General features: G+C 39.8%; 1 protein-coding gene across 4 annotated transcripts in view; it reads right to left on the bottom strand.

The window, feature by feature from the left end:
• Nucleotides 1–21691, bottom strand: part of LOC120722460 (interferon-induced protein with tetratricopeptide repeats 1-like) — an 80471-nt gene that overhangs the window by 5922 nt on the left and 52858 nt on the right. The window contains exons 1-2 of one of the 4 annotated variants that reach the window (XM_040013480.1): nucleotides 2277–2668; nucleotides 686–862 (exon numbers count right to left, since the gene is read on the bottom strand). In XM_040013480.1, coding sequence (XP_039869414.1) covers nucleotides 686–862; nucleotides 2277–2281 — 182 coding nt within the window. In that variant the 5' untranslated portion in view covers nucleotides 2282–2668. Of the gene's footprint in view, nucleotides 1–685; nucleotides 863–2276; nucleotides 2669–21691 lie in introns of those variants that run through there. The other 3 variants (XM_040013477.1, XM_040013475.1, XM_040013476.1) reach the window with 3 other exon arrangements.

Genomic DNA, 21691 nt, shown 5'->3' with positions numbered 1-21691 from the left:
TGTTGATGATTCATTTAGGTTTTTATTTGAGGTTCTTGACTCCAGGGTTAGATAATTACTGCATTTCCACCAGAAAAAACAAGAGTCCAAACAAACTTCAGGTATCAGATTTATATCAAGATTCTTAAAGAATCAGAAACTTCAGTCCAATACTCCAATAATGTTTCTCTTCATATTACATGTTTGTATTAAGGTTGAAATAATGAGGTAAACTTAAAGCAAGCTGACGTTTTTCTTCTAGCTGTAGCTTTGCTATGCTGCATAAATCTGGTGATTGTTTATTTATATTGTTAACTTATGAAGTGAGTTGAAAATGAGCCAGCCATATCTAGTCCAGACAAAACGTTGTAATGTGAAATAAAATTCATCTGTGTTAGCAGCAGGAGCACTGCTGGTAGGTAACATTAGCAGAAGAAACACAGCTCAGGGTTGGATCTGATCCTGAAAACAAAACTATCTCTCTATCATTCAAATATAAATCCTGCTGATTCTGACCACTGTTTCCTTTGACAGTCAAATTTCTCTTTGGTCAGACGGACTTCAGTGAGAAAAACTGTCTTTCTTCTGGCTAATGTTAGCTCTTCTCTTCTGTAGCAGAGTCCCAGAAATAAAAGCGTTGAGATTTGAATGAGCAGAATAAATCCACTTTAGCTTTTCTTTCATCAGACAGCTACAGAAACTGTACCTGAAATAAGCCAAGAGGCTGTAGAAGCAACTGGCTCCTTTATACGGACTCTGATGAAACTCTATGTCGATCTCTGTTCGGGTGATCAGTTTTTTCGGGGATACGTCCAGCTTCAGATCCCAGGTGAAGTGACACTGCAACTGCTGCAGCCTGCTGAGCAGAGCGCTGCTATCTTCACTGTAAGAGAGTCACAAAGAAAACGCTGTGAGGAGCATCAGAGGGAGAGCATCAAACCAGGACTGGCTGAACCGAGGCTCACTCAGTGCTCTGACACACTACAACCAGCACATGATCAAACATCCTCACTCAGAAACTCTCATGCCAGCTCACCCACACTTCCCAGCTCCTCTCCTTGATAAAAATTCAGTTTGTGTGACCAACCAATGAAATCAGTGATGTGAAGTAGACCTGTGGTTTGAATCTCACACTGAGGAACCAGAAGAAACCTTAGATGTGGAGTGAGACACAAACACAGGGGGACAGCTAATGTTGTGATACAACGTTTAATTCATTTGATCACATGCCAGTGTTAAAATGTCTAGTTATTGATGTAAGATGTGTCATGTTTCGGCTGTGTTCAGGCAGGAGAGGACCCAAACACAAACTCACGGGGACACGGGAAATAAACTCAAAAGCACCGCTTTATTTCAGACTCGAGGAAAGGATACAAAACTAAACTTCACAGTGAGGCACACAAGTAACACACAGCATGAGGGACGACGCGACACTGACTCAGAGAAACACAGGGCTTAAATACACTGTGAAGTAACGAGGGGAATGAGACAGAAGGAGGGCACAGCTGGGAGAAATCAGAACTGACGAGACAAGGAAGCAAAGCAGGATGCACGCACATGAGACAGACCTTCAAAGTAAAACAGGAAGTACAACACTGAGACGTGAACTTGACACCGTGGAGACAGAGCAACTAAGAAACACAGAGATATAAACCATAAGGCAGAGCACTCTAAGGACCAAAATACACAGACGGAAATACTAGGCATGGAACACAAAAAAAAATAGATTTAAGGGAGTAACTAAAGACCAACAATGAGGACATAACTTACAACACAAAGTGACAAAAAACACAGGAAACTCAAAACACTTCATCAAAAAACCCAGGACCCTGACAAGATGCATCAGTTGCCCGTGTTTTTTTAGTTACCAGTGTTCATGATGTGGAATTAATATTGTTGAAGAGTTGAGCACTGAAGTAGGCAAGCAGGGACACGGACTCGAACATGCATGCAAGGTAGTTGTTAGCAATCAGGGCTAAATTGTGTGGATTTTGATACCCAAGTATGGGAGGTTATTAATTTTATTTTATTTCTTATTTGACTGATAGACTATTTGATTACTAAAATAATCGATACCTGCAGCACAGATTATTATTATTACATAACAGGTTTATAATTTTATAACCTCCACTTTTTCCTCTTCCTCTGATTCACAGACTCCTGGACTGTGTTACTTTGTATCCCTCTGTGTGCACCTGAGCGCCAGGTAAACTAAACTACTGCTGGATTTAAAGTCCATCAGGTGGTTCACTTTGTGATAAATGACCGATTATTTATCAAAGGTTTGGCAGACTGACCTCATGTTGGAGCAAACAGAGACCTCCTCCTCCTCAGACTGAACACAAAGAGTGCGTGGACCGATCTGTGAAGCTGTCACCTCAGTTACACAAACCACACACCCCTGCTCCTGCTGCCTTCAGGGCCCCGCTGAAAACAAGTAAAAGTGAGAATCCATCTGCTCGTGTCTCTCCTCTCCTCTCCTCTCCTCTCCTCTCCTCTCCTCTCCTCTCCTCTCCTCTCGTGAATTTAATGGCCATAAATATAAAGGATGTTAGGAGACGGGAGTCACACATTTGAGACAGGAGGAAAGCGTACCGACGAGAAGGCTGGGCTTTCTGTTTTACATGACCTCAGGAGGGGTCTTTGAAGGCACCACGAGGGAACGTTAGGTTTCGTTTCTGCATCTCAGCTGAGAGCGTCACCAAAGATCACTGATCAGCCATTGGTCTGTAAATAAGCGATTTTATCTGTATTTTTTTCTGAGGAAGAGAGGGGCTGTTTCTTGTAGCATGACGTGAGTCCACATTAGCTTCACAGCAACTTTCTAGTTCCTGAAAACCACCACAAATAATACAGACACTAACGGAGGTGGCAAAAGTACAGACAATCTGTAGTTCAGCAGTAAAAATACTCAAGTAAAAGCTGAAGTACAGATTCAACTTCTTTGCTCAAGTAAAAAAATAAGTTTTTTTAAAAGGTAGAAAAAGAGGGCCAGGAGTTCAAAAATGAATGAATAAAATATGATAATAATTAACTGAAACTGGAATTAATGAATAAATAGATAAACAATTAAATGTCTATTTATTTCATTGAAAACATGCAATAAAGTATTTATTTCCGGTTTTAATAAATTACATCAACATTTAATTAATTTTTTTTCTCATGTTTTCCACAAGTGGACCTTTTGCTATACTGGTCCACTTGATTGTCATAGTTTATTCAAGCTTTATTATTTATTCTTATTTCAAGTTATTACAATCAGAACGGACAGGACTCGGGGACAGGAAAGAGAAATAAGAAGAAAAGAGAAGTTGGTAAAGTAAACAGAAGGAGAGAGAAAGAACAAGAGGGGAGAAGAGGGATAGAGAGAAAATCACTAAAAATCCGCTTCGCCAACTGCTGAAAAACAAACAAGCAAAATGAAAAGAGCACAGTAGGAAAACTACAGCCACAAACAACAGAAGCACAGGTAACAGTAAATAATAAATACTGAATCTCACTGAGCAACACACAAGACCAACAACACATGATATGTTTAGAGGCAGCAGCCAACCAATGTGTGTATCTGTGAGTATTTGCTTGTACACCTCTGTGAGAGCGCTGGTATTCATAAGGTTTCTCCATGTAAGTGTCTAATAGTAGGTGTGGGGAGCCATAGCCCTGCTCCCCAGGGCATGAAGCAGGCATGGGGGAGATCCAGGCCCCAGACATTCAGAGGGCCCACAGAGCGTGAGAGCCCAAGGAGGATGACCGGAGGGGCAGCTGCACCACCCTCCTGGAAAGAGCTGAGGAGAGCTGTGGTGACGTGTACGCCCAAGTTCCAAGGGGCCCCCATCCCCCAGAAGGGGCCTGACCGAGCCACAGGCACCAGGTGCCAAGCAGCCACTGGGAGTAGCATACATGTGCACCCAGCCTACAATGCTCCGATGGCTGATGGCATCATCAGTCACCAGCAGGAAGTGTGTTGGGGGGAGATAGGTCCCCACGCCTGAGATGTTCCCAGAGAGGTGGAGTCTAAGATCCAACCTGACACATAGCCGCAGATGAACAGACACAGACAGACACAAACGTGCATTCCCACAGGGAGGGACCAAGCAGCAAAGGCATGTCTTCAAAAATGTCTTCAAAATGTTTTTTTAATTATTATTTTAACACCCTAAAAAGTATATATATATATATATATATATATATATATATATATATATATATATATATATATATATAACTACTCAAAAAGTAACTTCCAGAAACTGAAACCAAACAAAGTACACACAACAAACTGACCTATTCATAAAGGCAGAGAAGGGTAACCTTTACAGTAGTTTGGCCATTTACACCATTTACACACAATAGGGGGGAAACAAAACAAGTACCAATACTAACTAAGCACAGAATAACACAACTGAACCTAAAAACAAACAAACAAAAAATAATAATTTGAGAAGGTCCTGCTGAGCAGGCATTGTGGTTTCAAAGTCCTCAGCCCTTGGCCACGCCTTTTGGCCAGACAGGAAACAGCCACCTTCCCAAACCAGGTTGACATATTGATATGACATATTATATACAAACATATTAATATAACAGAAAAAAAAGAAAACCCACACAATGCTATTATGTGCACGCTTCATTATATCACTGTTAGGTTTAAGTGAAGACATCAATGAATTATATTACTGAAATAACTGCAAACCAAACTAATGTGGCTGATGCCATCACACCCATCCTCATGCACACATATGCAGTTACATTTGCCCAACATGGAGACAAACAGGAATAAACACATTGTACACACACTAACACTCCCAAAAGATACTCTATACACCCAGGTCCAGGAACCATCACCCCCAGAGGGGCAATCTGCCCCAGACCCAGGAGATGGTGCCCTTTTCCCTGCGATGGCGACAAGCAGGCTGCCCCCAGTCCTGCAGTAGCAGGGAGCAGTGTTGGTCAAGTTACTTGAAAAAAGTAATCAGTAACTAATTACTGATTACTTCCCCCCAAAGGTAATCCTGTTACTTTACTGATTACTTATTTTCAAAATTAATTAATTACTTAGTTACTTAGTTACTTTTTAAAAACATGATTTACAACCTGAATAGGTGATAAAGCGATAGATCTTTCAGCCCAATTCTACTTTTTCTGCATAATCCATCATACAAAATGTAATCAAATGGAAAAGTCTCTTTTTAAAACTTGTTTTATTAGTTTTAATCTTTTAACTTTATGGATCAAGCAAAAATTTAATTATATGCAACATTCTCTGACTGGAAGAAATTTGTTTAATATTTAAACTTATTTTCTGCACACTCCAGCACATAAAATAAAATAGTTTTTTTGTGTTTATGTAGCCGGTCTGGCCTTCAACTCTTATTGCCGTTAGTTCTCTGCGTTGTGTTGTGCGAATGACCAGAGGAGTCAGCTCTCACTTTGCCAGCTGGGTGGATTTATTCTCCCAGAACTGTTTAAAATAAAAACAAAACAGTACAGCAACTTCACTTTACTGGACTTCTGCATGAACACCTCTCCTCAGCGGGGCCTCTATGCGACTTAGGTGCAACATCACAACAAATCCAATTACCAAATAATACTGCTAAAATGTATTTATATTCAGAATAGAATAGAATAGAATAGAATTCAACTTTATTGTCATTGCACATGCACAGGTACAGGGCAACGAAATGCAGTTTGCATCCATCCAGAAGTGCTTTAGTGATATAGATATATTACAATATATATTAGCAATAATATAGATATGTGAGTATATTACAGAAATGGGTCTATTATGGTATGTTATAATGTACACGGTATGAAGTATGTTGTGAATATTCTATAACTATAAGTATGTACAGGCTGTAGTGAGTACAAGCTATGAACAGGCTATGAACAGGATATAAATATGAAAAACTATACAGAATATGAAATAAATAACTTTACAGAATCTGAGATATACAGCTATACAGAAATGGGAACTATGCAAGTTGTAAACAGTTGTAGGATTAAAGATTATCGAATGTACAGAATGATTATTTACACAGAGCTATACAGTAGTGCAGTTAAGATAAGTGAGGGTGTAGATAGTTTCTACAGAGGCTATATAAAGTGCTGGTGGTTGTGAGTGGTGGTTCAGTCCATGTTATTATTGTGTGTTTGAGGGTACAGTTGTCCATTGTGTGTATGTTCAGTCCATGAGTTTAACGTGGGTCAGATATCAGGAGGCAGAGTTCAGGAGTCTGACAGCTGTGGGGAAGAAGCTGTTCCGGTACCTGGTGGTCTTAGTCCGGAGTTCATATATAACAAACAAAAATGCACTGCATCGTGAACATATAGTGACAATTACCTCATCAACAAAATTATACTTTAGGGAGACTTCATTTACCAGTGGCAATTTTACATATTTACAGTAAGTTGAAACAGTGAACATGAATCACAAACAAACAGAAGATATAACCAGTTCACATGACACAAAAATAAAAGAGGGAGCTCAACATACCTGTTTAAAATAAAAACAAAACAGTACAGCAACTTCACTTTACTGGACTTCTGCATGAACACCTTCAAGGGAGAGAGAAGGATAGCGGACCACATGAGAAGCCACGCATGCTCCTATGCTCTCATCTGAGATTGGCTAACTAGCTTGTTACAATAAAGTGCTGTACTTGGCAGAGAAACAATAATTCACACTAAAATATCTAACAGAACTGTGAGACAAAATGCACAAAGGGAACGAGCAGTGTTTGAATTACTTTTTAGTTACTTTAACTGTGTTTATTCGCTCTCTCATGAAAACGGAATTTATGACATTTAACGGAGTTAGAAGTTAGCAGGGAGTTAGCTCGCTAGCTTCTATCTAAATACAATATAGCATGTCCTGACTGCGGGGTTTTGGAAACAAATTAAAACGTACAGCTCTGTTATCACTTCCAGCATAAATGAAGACAGAAAACTAAAAAGCAGTGACGTTTGTAGGGTTACTGAAGTTGGGCTAGCTGGTATATAATGATTTGCTATGTGACCGCTAGCGACACAGCTATGTTAGCATAATATAAACAAGCTAACTTTTTTCCCACTCGATAAAAGTTAACGTGAGTGTTCTCGGTGGTCAGAAACAAATGTAATCGCATGGCAGGATGCTGTAAAAGGACCAAACTTCAGCCAGGAGAACAACTGAGATAATCCATCCACAATACGAGGTTAGTCATTCATATACTGCTGCATGGGCTGGGCTGCAGTTACATCCTATGGTTTTAAAAACTGAGCTTAAATAAATGATTAGCGGTAATAAAAGCCGAGGGAGGTCAACAGGGATCACTGACTGTTTTAGGAGCTTTTTGAGATCAAATAGAAGAAAATACATAACATTAAACATGTTAACAACACAAAAGCCATATTAAACGCAGACTATTTTTTTAACTTTATTTATCACATTTTAGACATACAGTCAAGTAAAACAGGGATCACATAAAAGATGACATTGTGGTAGTACAATGAAGAACAGAAAGAGTGACAAGGACAGTGAGACAAAAGTGAGTACAAAAAATAAAATAAATTAAGGGGAACATAAATAAACAAAAGTTTTCAAGAGCCAAAATCAAGTTAGCAGTTTCAATCGGTTATAGATGTTAACAGTCTTGAGAGCCTTAGTGTTTTTTGATGAGGAGATTGTCCTTATATATTGTGCAAGTTCCATTTTTAATATAAGAAGTTCAGGCTTTCTGCCGAGGACTTTGCTTTTGTGTATATGAAATTTTGCCAAAAATAAAACCAAATTTATAAAGAAGAAAGCATCATTGTCCTTGTCTTTAAAATTATAATAGCCAAAGATAGCATCCTTATAGTATAGTTGAAGATTAGGGAGAACAAAGTCAGTAATAAACTTGTGGAAATCCTTCCAGAATTTACATGTAAATTTACATGACCAAAACAGATGAGAAACTGTTTCAGGTTGCTCTTGACAGAAGGTACAATTTACATTTATTTCAGCCATAAATTTGGACAAATATTGTTTGGTAGGGTAAAACTTATGAATCAACTTAAAGGAAATCTCTTTAATTTTGTTTGTCAAGAAAAACCTTTGTGGTAAAGTCCAAACTTTTTTCCATTCAATATCTGTTACAAAATTGGCCCAATAAAATATGGCTGATGGAACAGAGACCATTGCATCCTGAAAGAGAGATCTTATTTTGGTATTTATAGACTTATGAGAGGAAAAGCAAACATTGCCAAGAGAAGAATGTAACACATCCGGGGGAGTGACCTGTAGTGGAGCACTGTGGGAGCATCTGTGTAACATGGACAGACCAGATGGGATGGCATCGAACACTATTGAGAATTCTTTAGGCGTTATCGGTACATTGTATCTCCTGAGGAACTCAGAGTAATTATAAAAGAGTCCATCTTCTCTATATAACTGACTAACCAAGATTATTCCATTATTAAACCAGTTATTTAAAAAAAGAGTTTTATTTTTATAAATAATATTGTAGTTATTCCAAATAAAACAGTTTTGTGGAGAGAAATTGTGTTTGTAAATCAGCGCCCATGCCAAAAGAATTTGTTGATGAAAGTGAGAAAGTTTCAGTGGTATTTTTGGAATACTATAATTGCAGAGCAGTAGGAAGTTAAGGCCGCCTAAATTAGAGAACACATGATGTGAGATAAAGTTCCAGACAGAAGTGGGATTTTTTAAATACTTTTTAATCCAGTTTATTTTAAAGGTGTTGTTAAGAGCACCGAAATCAATAAAATTTATACCTCCTTTATCATATGAATTTAAAGCTACTGATTTACGCAAGTAGTGAGTTTTATTTTTCCATAAAAAATTGTATAATAATTTGTTAATTGACTTACAGGTTGTATTATCAACATGTAGTGACTGGGCAGCATAGGTTAGACGGGAGATACCTTCAGCCTTCGATAGCAGAACTCTACCCTTCAATGACAGGTCTCGCTGTAGCCAATGATTAAAGATTTTTGGGGATTTATCTATAATAGGAATGAAGTTTGTGGAGCATCTGGATTGTTCATTTTTTATTATTTAAATTCCAAGGTATCTTACAGAGTTTCTTACAGGTATTCCATGAATTGAAGTTGCTAAACAACTTTTAACTGGTAAAAGTTCACATTTATGCAGGTTGAGTGAAAGTCCGGAAGCTTTAGAGAATGGCTGTATATTGTTAATGGCCACTGAAACTTGCGAGGCGTCTCTGAGGAAGAGAGCTGTATTGTCTGCCAGCTGACTTATGAGTATTTCTGTTAGCAATGACCAGGCCTTTTAAAGAACTGAGTTTAATGTGCGAATTAAGGAGTTGCACAGAAAGAAGGAATAAATATACGGATAGGGGGCAACCCTGCCTCACTCCACACTTTAGAGAGAATCTTGGGGAAGTACCAGTGGCAAGCTTTATGGAGCTGTTACTATTGGAATACAGTGTCCGAACGGCATTACAGAAGGACTGACCAAACCCAAATTTATTTAAAGCAGTAAAAATAAACTCATGCTCTAAGGAGTCGAACGCCTTGTAGAAATCTAAAAAAAGAATAAGACTATCATCCTGTACAAGTTCTGGGTAATCTATTATGTCTAGAATTAATCTTATGTTGTTTGAGATATGACGATTCCGCATGAAACCAGACTGACTCTCATCAATAACTTTATCTAATACAGGTTTCATTCTATTAGCCAGAATTTGTGCCAATATCTTATAATCATTATTCAAGAGCAAAGGATCCTTTCCTGGTTTTGGAATGAGGGTGATCAAACCTTGACATAAAGTGGGAGGGAGTGTACCTCTATCCATACTTTCCTTAAAAACTTCTAAAAGAAACGGGGCTAAACTGTCAGCGAACTGTTTGTAAAACTCGACAGTAAGGCCGTCAGTTCCAGGTGATTTGTTAATCTTCAGATGTTTTATAGCATCTGCAACCTCAATCAAAGAAATCGATCTGTCGCAAAGCTGACTATCCTCCTCATTCAGCTGAGTAATTTTGTCTAAAGAATTAAAAAAAGTCAGACAAGCTTCAGGGCAATAACTAGAAGAATAAAGTTTGCAATAAAAGTTTGAACAATATTTTGCTATGGTATCCTTATCATTAGAAATTGTCCCATTAATATTTAGTTGTAGGATGGAGTTGGTGTTAGATTGATGCTTTTCAAGTCTGAAAAAATAGGCTGAATTCTGCTCTCCTTCTTCGAGCCATTTCCTGCGAGACCGAATAAATGCTCCGTCAGCTTTGCGTTTGTAAATCTCATCTAACTTATGCTGCAGGTCAACCAGTTTTATCTTATCAGATTCACTGAGGGTGTCTATTGGTTTGGAAGTAAGGCATGTGATCTCTTGTATCACTTGCGTTTCATCAGATCTTCTTTTTTTTGCTAAATCACTGCTATATTTTCTAAAGAATTTTCCAATTTCATATTTCAAAAGTTCCCAGTTACTACAAAATGTATTATCTATGGGAGCTTTACTCCAATAAAGTTTAATGAATCTCTGAACTTCACAAATCACTTCTTTATGCTCAAGAATGGTACTATTTAACTTCCAGTAAGAGGTTTTAGTGATTAGGGAGGATGACAACGGGATTGATAAGCTAACCATTTTGTGGTCTGAGAGTGGTGTAGGATAAATATCCGTTTTAACTTTTTCTAAATCTTTTGAGATAAGCCAAAAATTGATATGTGAGTGTCTGGTTTGAGTCTTATTGCACCATGTATAAGCTATCTGAGACGAATGAGAATCCCTCTAAGAATCGACTAAGTTGAATCTTTGTGCAAACAGTCTTATGAATGAGTTAGAGTCTGAACTTCTAGAAGGCCATCTGTCTAAATAGCTGTTAAACACTGTATTAAAGTCTCCATCAAAAATAATAAAAGAATTGAGATATTTAGATAACCAGCGCAGTAGGCGCTCCTCCAACCTATCAAAATATAGTTTATTCTCCCTCTGACAGTTAAAACCATACACATTGACTAAAATATAGATAGAGTGTGCAGCCTCAACTATTAGAAAAATGTAATGACCATCTTTATCTATGTCAGAATTCAAGATTTTACCATTAAATCTTCCTTTAAGTATGCAGACACCAGCAGCATGCTCTGTACCATGGGACATCCACAGATCATCTCCCCATTGCGATCTCCAAAATGTTTTTTCTTGTTCTGTTGAGTGAGACTCTTGTATAAAACAGAAATCTGAATTGAACTGCTTGCAAAACAAAAAAATAGCCTTACGTTTAACATTGTTTCTTAAACCTCTTGCATTTAAAGAAATTATTAAACGCAGACTACTTTAGACCCGGAAGTAGGATTCGTCGTGTCTGTTACTACCCGATCCATACCGGAAACCCGATCGGTACCCCGCATGCGCGAAAGGTGTCTACTTCCGGTCGAAGCATTTTACGATAGTTATGGGTCAGAGTATCTGTTAAGATGTTAAGAATAACAAGTGTCTCTTAAAATGTTTCCGATGATGAAACATTTAATATAATGTAGACAAAAACAAAAAAATAAAAAGATAGTGACAGATTGGGACTCCCAATCCTTACTGCGCATGTGCAAAGTCGGACCGTACTGTCACTGTCACTACCCGATCCGTACCGGAAACCCGATCGGTACCCCGCATGCGCAAATCTTACGTCACTTCCTCTCTTTGCCAACATTGCGACATTCAATATATTTGAATGATACGGTTAGCGCCCAGTTAGCTCCTAGCATTTCTTAACAGCTCTGCCTCCTTTTCGACTGCCCGCGACATTTAAACAACGGATAATCCGTATACAAAGAAATTCATGCTTTTCTCCTCAACAGAGAGTGTCCCACGATTGAGCAACAGCGCCGTAAAATAAGAAGAATGGCGCCTAATTACAGAGTTAATAATGCAGACTTTGTAATATCTCACGTGAAGATTCATCAGCCAGATGAAGTGTTTACTGACAATTGACAGTGATAGCGGACATCATCATCACTATTCCAACAATCCTCTCCTCACAGACAAGCATAAACACACTCGACTATCGCTAAATCAAATTTAACACACGTAATGACGCTAATTCAGTTTATAATAGGGTTTATTTGCTCGGTCAGCAGGTGGCGGTATCCTCGTACACTGGGGAGTACACTGCCATTAAACGAACAGAAGAAGAAAACATCTGCACATGCGCGGTACGGATCGGGTAGACCCGATTTGTACGGTCAGACTTTACACATGCGCAGTAAGGATCGGGGAGTCCTGATCCGTAACTATCTTTTTATTTTTCGTTTTTGTCTACATTGTACTGAAATGCTTCATTATTGCAAACATTTTAAGATATACTTGTTATTCTTAACATCTTAACAGATACTCTGACCCATAACTATCGTAAAACGCTACGACCGGAAGTAGAAACCTTTCGCGCATGCGGGGTACCGATCGGGTTTCCGGTACGGATCGGGTAGCGACAGCGCCTGTCACTACCCGATCCGTACCGGAAACCCGATCGGTACCCCGCATGTGCAAATCTTACGTCACTTCCTCTCTTTGCCAACATTGCGACATTCAATCCGGTTGTTCAGTGATGACGCGACGAATCCTACTTCCGGGTCTAAAGTAGTCTGCGTTTAATATGGCTTTTGTGTTGTTAACATGTTTAATGTTATGTATTTTCTTCTATTTGATCTCAAAAAGCTCCTAAAACAGTCAGTGATCACTGTTGACCTCCCTCGGCTTTTATTACCACTAATCATTTATTTAAGCTCAGTTTTTAAAACCTTAGGATGTAACTACAGCCCAGCCCATGCAGCAGTATATGAATGACTAACCTCGTATTGTGGATGGATTATCTCAGTTGTTCTCCTGGCTGAAGTTTGGTCCTTTTACAGCATCCTGCCATGTGATTACATTTGTTTCTGACCACCGAGAACACTCACGTTAACTTTTATTGAGTGGAAAAAAAGTTAGCTTGTTTATATTATGCTAACATAGCTGTGTCGCTAGCGGTCATGTAGCACATCATTATATACCAGCTAGCCCAACTTCAGTAACCCTACAAACGTCACTGCTGTTTAGTTTTCTGTCTTCTTTTATGCTGGAAGTGATAGCAGAGCTGTACGTTTTAATTTGTTTCCAAAACCCCGCAGTCAGGACATGCTATATTGTATTTAGATAGAAGCTAGCGAGCTAACTCCCTGCTAACTTCTAACTCCGTTAAATGTCATAAATTCCGTTTTCATGGATGCCTGGATGTTAAACTCAATTGTTACACCTGGTAGAGCAGAACGCTGATCATTTTATTAAAGATGAAAGACTTTAGATAGTTTTTCAACTCTCAGTAATGCCATAGTGATCGTTTGATATATGGACCTGCAGCGGAGTTTAGACCCAGACACGGCTAGTGACGTCAGACTGAACAATCGGATATATTTGAATGATACGGTTAGCGCCCAGTTAGCTCCTAGCATTTCTCAACAGACTCTAACTGCCTCCTTTTTGACTACCGGGACATTTAAACAATGGATAATCCGTATCCGCAACAAATTTTTGCTTTTCTCCTCAACAGAGAGCGTTCCCCGATTGAACAACAGCGCCGTAAAATAAGAAGAATAGTCCCTAATGACAGAGTTAATAATACAGACTTTATAATATGTCACATGAAGATTCAGCAGCCAGATGAAGTGTTTACTGGCAACTGACAGTGATAGCGGACATTATCATCACTTTTCCAACAATCCTCTCCACACAGACAAGCATAAACACACTCAATTATCACTAAATCAAATTTAACACATGTTTGTAACGACGCTAATTCAGTTTACAATAGGGTTCATTTGCTCAGTCAGCAGGTGCCGGTATCCTCGTACACTGGGGAGTACACTGCCATTAAACGAACAGAAGAAGAAGAAAACCCCTGCACATGCGCGGTACGGATCGGGTAGACCCGATTTGTACGGTCCGACTTTGCACATGCGCAGTAAGGATCAGGAGTCCCGATCTGTCACTATCTTTTTATTTTTTTGTTTTTGTCTACATTATATTAAATGTTTCATAATCGGAAACATTTTAAGAGATACTTGTCATTCTTAACATCTTAACAGATACTCTGACCTGTAACTATCGTAAAATGCTTCAACCGGAAGTAGACATCTTTCGCGCATGCGGGGTACCGATCGGGTTTCCGGTACGGATCGGGTAGTGACAGCGCCGTCGATTTCCCCAAATATCAAGCGTGGTCCGGTGCACGCTCCGTGGTCCCATATATCTCACAATTCATAGCGCGGCGGTGGGTGTGGATAATTTTGCCGCAAAATACGGCAGAAGGGAACGGCCGAAGAGGGTTTTTTTTCCCAAACTTTATTGAACGTATAAAGCGAACAGTCAGTCATTCCAGTTCAGTTTGTACAGTAGACATACAAGGCAAATAAGAGTAACAATATACAGTAAAATGAAATAAGAAGGATAAATAAATAAAGGATAAAAAAAGAAAAAAAAAGGGGGGGGGATGTGACAGACTTCATAACAACTTTGTACTTGAAAGTTGTGACAGTTCATTCGTTAAACATTTCTGAATGAACTTCAATCAATGATAAACCTTTTTTATTCGAAGTTAATTTAAGAGAGTTTAAGTAATATTCAATTTCAATCAAAACCAAATTAAATGATGGGGTTGAGTCTTGAAATTGACATTTATGTATGTGGAATTTCCCTAATAAGATGGAGCGGCCGAAGAGTGAACTGTCAAAAGTACTGACTATGACGTCACTTATTTATGTGCGAATGTTTAATAATTAAAGGAGTGACCGGTGAGAGAGAGAGTTTTGATAAGTGAGAGATTTGTGACGTTTACCGTGTTTGGAGTCTCAAGTTAGTGTGTTGTCTTGTGTAGTTAGTGTGTAGTCGTTTTGTTTTGTGTGTCAGTTCTACTAGTGAATGTCACAGTTGCTGCAAAAAAGCCACCAAAGGCAGATTGCAGTGTAAACGTTGAGTGACACACCTGTTGTCAGACCTGCAGGGTTTATCCCTGTGCTGTTCTCATCTGTGTTAGAGTGGACACTAGAGCTGGGCGATATAAGATTTTTTCATATCACGATATGCTTTTTTCATTTCAGGCGATAACGATATATATCACGATATAAGCCAAATAACTATATTTGTAAGATTTAAATGTGCCGTTGCTCACAAGTAAAATGTGAAATAATCAGCAGCTTGTTTTGATTTAAATATTGATTTCCCATAATAAGTTCAACAGGGCAGATGTACTTAAAATGAGGGTTCAGTTTAGGCAAAATAAAGGCAAATATTACCAACTACACAAAAGGTAGCCGCTAAAGCATTTAAGTTTCAAAATAGAACAAACATCCATCCATCCACTTCTCCTTTTGAGGGTCGCTGGAGCCTATCCCAGCTGTCATAGGGCGAGGTACACCCTGGACAGGTCGCCACTCTGTCGCAGGGCCAACACACAGGGACAGACAACCATTCGCGCTCACATTCACTCGCACATTCACACCTAATGGCAATTTGGATTTTCCAATTAACCTATCCCCACAAGCTGCATGTCTTTGGACGGTGGGAGGAAGCCGGAGTACCCAGAGGGAACCCACACAAACTCCACACAGAAAGACCCTGGCCTGATGTTGGAATTGAACTCAGGACCTTCTTGCTGTGCGGCAACAGCGCTAACCGCCGTGCCACTGTGCTGGCACGGAACAAACAAAACAGACTAAATTGTCAGTTCCACTTAGAAACAAAATATTAATTCTAAAAATAAATCTTTGTTTATTTTACAGAAGAAGAGACAAAATTGACTAACTTATTTAATATTGCTTTGCAAGCGCTGTCTGAGAGAAATGTTTATGTCCAAGGAGTTGGTAACGAGGATCCATTACCTTAATTAGCTGCTTGAATCCTTCATTGTCGACTGTGTTTATTGGTAGCATGTCTTTAGCAAGACATTAAGCTATGGCATTCGTTATGTTGCTATGTCTCTTAGCTTTTTTGTCATATGGTAAGACGCTGGAGAAAGCCGACTCAATTGACTGTTGCTGCTTCGCAGGGATTCCCCTGGTTGTTTTCGACGACAAATTAGCGCTTTCAGTCAGAGATTGAGCGTGCTCTAGTGGGTGGCACTGCTTCAGGTGATAAAAAAGGTTTGTTGTATTTCCAGACTTTGTGGGAACATGCTTTCGGCACAATTTACAGTGCGCGTTACTCTGTTTTTTGTCAGACTTCAAATACCTCCACACTACGTAACTTCTCTGGCCTTTCCTTTCGACAATCTCTCCGGCATTGGAACCGTCATCTGTGTTCTCTTCGGTAACCTGGTCACCCAAGCTCTCGGTTGATTTTTCTCTAGTTGGCACACTCATTTCCTCCATTACCCGGCCGCACTTCGGCTGGCTGCTTCCCAAACAAATACACATGTGCGGCTTGGCACTTGAGCTGTACGTAACAAGTGTTACGGATTCAAATATTGGGGATGGCTACAAGAGGAAAAACCACAATAACAACACTGGTCTGGCCGGGTTGAGTCAAACGATGATTTTAATGATCACACGCGTGGGAGATGGACACCGTACACAGACAGCATCAGATCTCAAAATGGTGGAACATTGATCAAACTCTTATAGCCTCTAGTGGCCCCCACCTAATCATAAAAGCCTAAACATTCACATGCTTTCTCTCACACAGCGCCTAAGCTACGACCTTGGCTCCCTGTTTATCTGCTCCTGCTGAGATGGGGCAGAAAACTCCAGTATGTTCTGTTCTCTTCTAATCAGACAAATAAGGCGATGACTTTCTGCAAACAGCATTTCTTATAACATCATAAAACAATATCATTCATCCACAATAAATCAGCAGTCTAATGTAATGCAAATCAGTTTAACAAATGCAATAGTTATCAGCTTCTTTTAATTCAGGAGAATAATGCAAACTAAAACTACATAATAATTCACAATCTTTAATTAGGGGTATAACATGGCATAAAATAATATTATAATCTCACACAAGTTACATGACGTGACGCTGCGGCTGTGATTGGTTCGGCTCTGTGCTGCTTAATTTGTATTGGCTATTCATTTTTTTTATAAGAGAGGAAGAGAGAGAGAGAGAGGAGGTCTATTGCAATAGTTTAATTTTTCTATCGAGAAAAAGTTATTTCGCAATACATACGTTATCATTCTATTGCCCAGCTCTAGTGGACACGAACTATTTTTTGGAGTTGCATAAATAATTTGTGTGCCTTCTTCTTTGACCCAGAGCACCTGATTGTTCTGTAAATAGTTTTAAATAGTTATATAAAAAAAGTCTGAGCCTTGGCTGCATTTTTAGGTAAATAGTACCATATAACTTTGTTGTTTGCAAAACTTTGTTGTTTGCATATTTTTTTTAAAATGTACAATTTCTATTTGCATTTCAAAAATATCACTTTCTACTCATATTTTTAATTTTGTCTGAATTTAGATAAATTGTGCTGACACATTATGTCAAAATGAGTAAATAACAGATTGGCAACATAAACAGTTTTTAAAGGTGAAATATAGAGGCCAAATCAAAAGTAGTCAAAAACGGGCAGTTATACCCTGGACCCCAGAGGGTTAAAGGCTAAAAGCAAAGTTGTCACCAAGTACTGTTTATATTTGTGTATTGCTGCAGCTTTTTTAAGTATTAACTTGGTGCCTTCGGGTGAAATAATGGTAATATGAGGGAGCGATCCATATGGTCACAAAGAATAGCCACTTGTTTCTGTGCTAACAAAGTTCCCCGGCTTTCATTCAAAATGTATTTATTGTCAGCACCTACACATTAAACTACTTAAACACTCAGTGCTGTTCTCCATGTCTATCTGACATGATGTTATTAGCACAAACACTTCAAAGGTGATTGTAGGGTAATTTCCAATAAACCAAGTTCAAAAAAGAAGAGTCTATGGCTGACGCGTGTTCCTGGTTTCCAAAAGAAATGCTTCCAGTTGCATTATGATTTGAAGACTGTTTATTTATTACAAACTGAAGATGTAACAATGAACTCCTTCCTAAAAAGCATGAAAGTTCCAAAAAAATAGCAGTTATCCAGAACTAGCTGTGCACACGGTCAGAAAACCGTGAGACTCCTAACCTCTCTGTCCATGCTCCTCCCCTTCCCTCTCACACAGGGTTTCATGCTACTATTACACTTACATACTTAAAGTGAGAGGGACCCCCTTTTAGGTTCCAATCCCAAAACAGTGACTTAAAATTACTTTATGTAAACACATATATTTTCACATTTATTAATCCTGAAAAGATGACTTATGTAATGAATCTATGAATTATAAAACAAACATGAACTCAATCGTAAATAAAAATATAAAGCAGACGTTTGGCGCTTACATTACCGGCCCCTAATTGTTCTAATAATGTATTGCCTTAGAACAATTACCACATTTTTAACTTTACAAACTTAATATGAACCATGTTAGACATATCCAAGGTTTAAACACATGACAAAATATTATTTATAGACAAATGAATTGTCCAATACTTTGCCAATCAGCTTTGCAAAGTATATTAGGGCTGGATTCTGTCCATTTCCAAAAGAACAGATGAAAAAGAATAAGAAAGAAAAGAAGGAAAGAGAGAAAGAAGGAAAGAGCCAGAGGTTGCTAGCACATGGCTCATCGTAGGGGCTTAGTCTTTACCACTAGCCCATTCAGATTCCACAAGCAGACAAATCTTGGTGATGGGTCTGTCCAAAACATTAGTCTTTGTCTTTATCCGTACTCGGCGAACGAGACCCTTCTTGTCTGGAACAGTTTTGATGATCTTTCCCATAATCCATGAGTTTCGTGGTGCACAGTCGTCCACAAGAAGAACGACATCTCCTTCTGCAAAGTTTCTTGATGCTGTGGCCCACCGTTGACGTTCCTGAAGTTGAGGTAGGTATTCTTTAGTCCATCTCTTCCAAAATAGATTGGACATATATTGCACCTGTTTCCATCTACGTCGTGAGTAGAGGTCATTCTGGTCAAACAATCCTGGAGGCAATGAAGGTTTTGTTTTCAACAACAAAAGATGATTAGGTGTCAGAGCCTCCAAATCATTTGGGTCGCTTGATGCCCTGGTGATTGGTCGGCTGTTGATGATCGACTCTGCCTCACATAAGACTGTATGAAGGCATTCTTCTTCCAGAACTTGTTCTCTCACAGTAGAATTCAGCACTTTTCGTATTGATCTTATCAACCTCTCCCATGCTCCGCCATGATGTGAAGCAGTGGGAGGGTTAAATGTCCACTTAATTCCATGCTGTTGAAATAGATGCTGAAACGGTGAAGTGTTCCAGTCAGTGACTGCTTCCTTCAGTTCACGATTGGCAGCAACAAAATTCGTCCCATTATCTGAGCGAATCTCCTTCACTTGTCCTCTCCGTGCTATGAAGCGCCGGATTGCATTTATGCATGAATCTGTGTCTAATGATGAGGCCAGCTCTATGTGTACTGCACGAACCGCTAAACAAGTGAATATAACACCATATCTTTTTAAGATGGTTCTTCCACGTCTTACTTCGAATGGGCCGAAGTAGTCTACACCAACCCTGGTGAAGGGTGGATCATCTGGCAACACTCGCTCTTGTGGAAGATCAGCCATCAGTTGTTTCCCAACTCTCCCATGCAAGCGACAACATGTCACACACTTTGCGATGATCTTTCTAATGGCTGTGTTGGCACTTGGGATCCAAAACTTCTGTCGCAATTCAGAGAGCATGTGATTGCGCCCTCCATGCCCAGTTTCTTCATGTATTTGTTGGAGGACTAAGTCAGAAATGTGAAAGTCTCTAGACAGGATAATAGGCTGCTTAGCGATTTCCGGCATAGCTGCCCAGCTCAATCTTCCACCAACTCTCAACAGATCTTCCTGTAGTACAGGGTTCAGTTTGTATAAGTGGCTATTGCGCTTCACACTTTGTCCCTTGTGAAGAGCTGAAACCTCTTCCGAGAATTTCTCCTTTTGGCAAAATCTGATTATATCGAGCTCTGCTTGATTCAGGTCTTCCACTGAAATTTGTGTAGGCTTAAAGCTTGTCCTGAAACTGTCAATCTGACTTTGCCTCAGCTGTCGATCATCGTCAAGGCTATTCTCCACACTGGTTACGCATAGCTCTTTACGTTTTTGACAGAGACTCCAAAGTAAGGCTTTAAGTTTCAGGAACCACGCCACCGCTCTTTTCAACTTTGTCCATGATGAGAAGTAATTTATCAGTCTCTTGAATGGAGCAACATTTTCTTCCACCTCTATCTTGTTAACTGTGGCTCTCTTGATCTCAGGATCACCAGAAGTGATTTCCGAACAATTCAGTGCAGTGTTAGGCCAAAACTCTACTGGACTGCGAAGAAAATCTGGCCCAGACACCCACGTTCTGTTCTTCATAAATTCATCTACTCTTTGCCCTCTTGAGGCGCAGTCAGCAGGATTCTTGTCTGTGCTGATGTGTTTCCACTGTTCCACATCAGAGCCTTTCAGAATAGCTGCAACTCTGTTTGCCACAAACGTACGAAAACGCGTGGTCTCATTCCGGAGATACTGGAGCACCACCGTACTGTCTGTCCAAAAAACTGATTCTGCAAGGTTCAGTTGTAGTTCTCTTCTCAGGACACTATCCATCCTAATGGCTACTGTAGCAGCAGTCAATTCCAGGCGGGGTATGGTAGGAGGCCTGAGAGGCGCCACTCTGGACTTGCCCATCATAAATGCACATTGTGTCTCATTGCTCGTGTTACGCATGAGTAGGTAGCTGACTGAGCCATATGCATCCTCACTTGCGTCTGCAAAGTGATGTAGTTGTGCAAATACATCATTTCCAAAATCTTTGGGCTTGAAACATCTTGCAACTGAGAAGTGTTCCAAAGCAGGAAGGCTGGTTAACCAGTCAGTCCACCGCCTCTTTATGTGCTCAGGTAAGTCGTCATCCCACCCGATCTTCAATCTGCACAATTCCTGCAGGATAATCTTTGCTGGCAAGACTGCTGGCGCCAAAATGCCTAATGGGTCATACACTGATCCAATGACAGAAAGAAGTCCTCTTCTTGTGAATGGGCGATCTTTGATGTTGATCTTAAATCTGAATGTGTCTGACTCAACACACCAATTGAGACCAAGGGCCCTCTCAAGTGGAAGTTTGCCATGATCCAGGTCCAGGCTTTTCATTTCTGCTGCCAGTTCAGACTTTGGGATGGAGTCAAGCACCTTCCTTTGGTTGCTCACCCGTTTGTTGAGACGGAAGCCTCCGTTGGCACAGATTTTCATTAGATCTTGACACATTGATATAGCTGCCTCCTCCGTAGCGACAGACTTGAGACAGTCATCAACGTAAAAGTTCTGCAAGACTGTTTGAACAACTTCAGCTCTGAACTGCCTACTCTGGTCTTCAGCACACTTCCTCAAAGCGAAATTGGCACAACTGGGTGAGGATGTGGCCCCAAACAAATGCACAGTCATCTTGTGCTCAGTCAAAGCTTGATTGCAGTCGCCACCTGTCCACCAGAGGAACCTAAGTAAGTCAGAGTCACCGTCGGGCACCTTCACCTGGTGAAACATTGCTTCAACGTCTGCCATAATTGCAACAGGTTCCTGTCTAAATCGTATGACAACACCAATGAGACTGCTGGTCAAATCTGGACCCTGAAGAAGTTGATCATTCAGGGATGTGCCCTGATAGGACGCTGCACAGTCGAACACAACTCTTAATTTCTGCTTCACAGGGTGGTA

The sequence above is a fragment of the Simochromis diagramma genome, unplaced genomic scaffold, assembly GCF_900408965.1.
Source record: "Simochromis diagramma unplaced genomic scaffold, fSimDia1.1 OVJJ01000640.1, whole genome shotgun sequence".
Classification (NCBI taxonomy): Eukaryota; Metazoa; Chordata; class Actinopteri; order Cichliformes; family Cichlidae; genus Simochromis; species Simochromis diagramma.
This window is presented reverse-complemented; position numbering and strand designations above follow the sequence as displayed.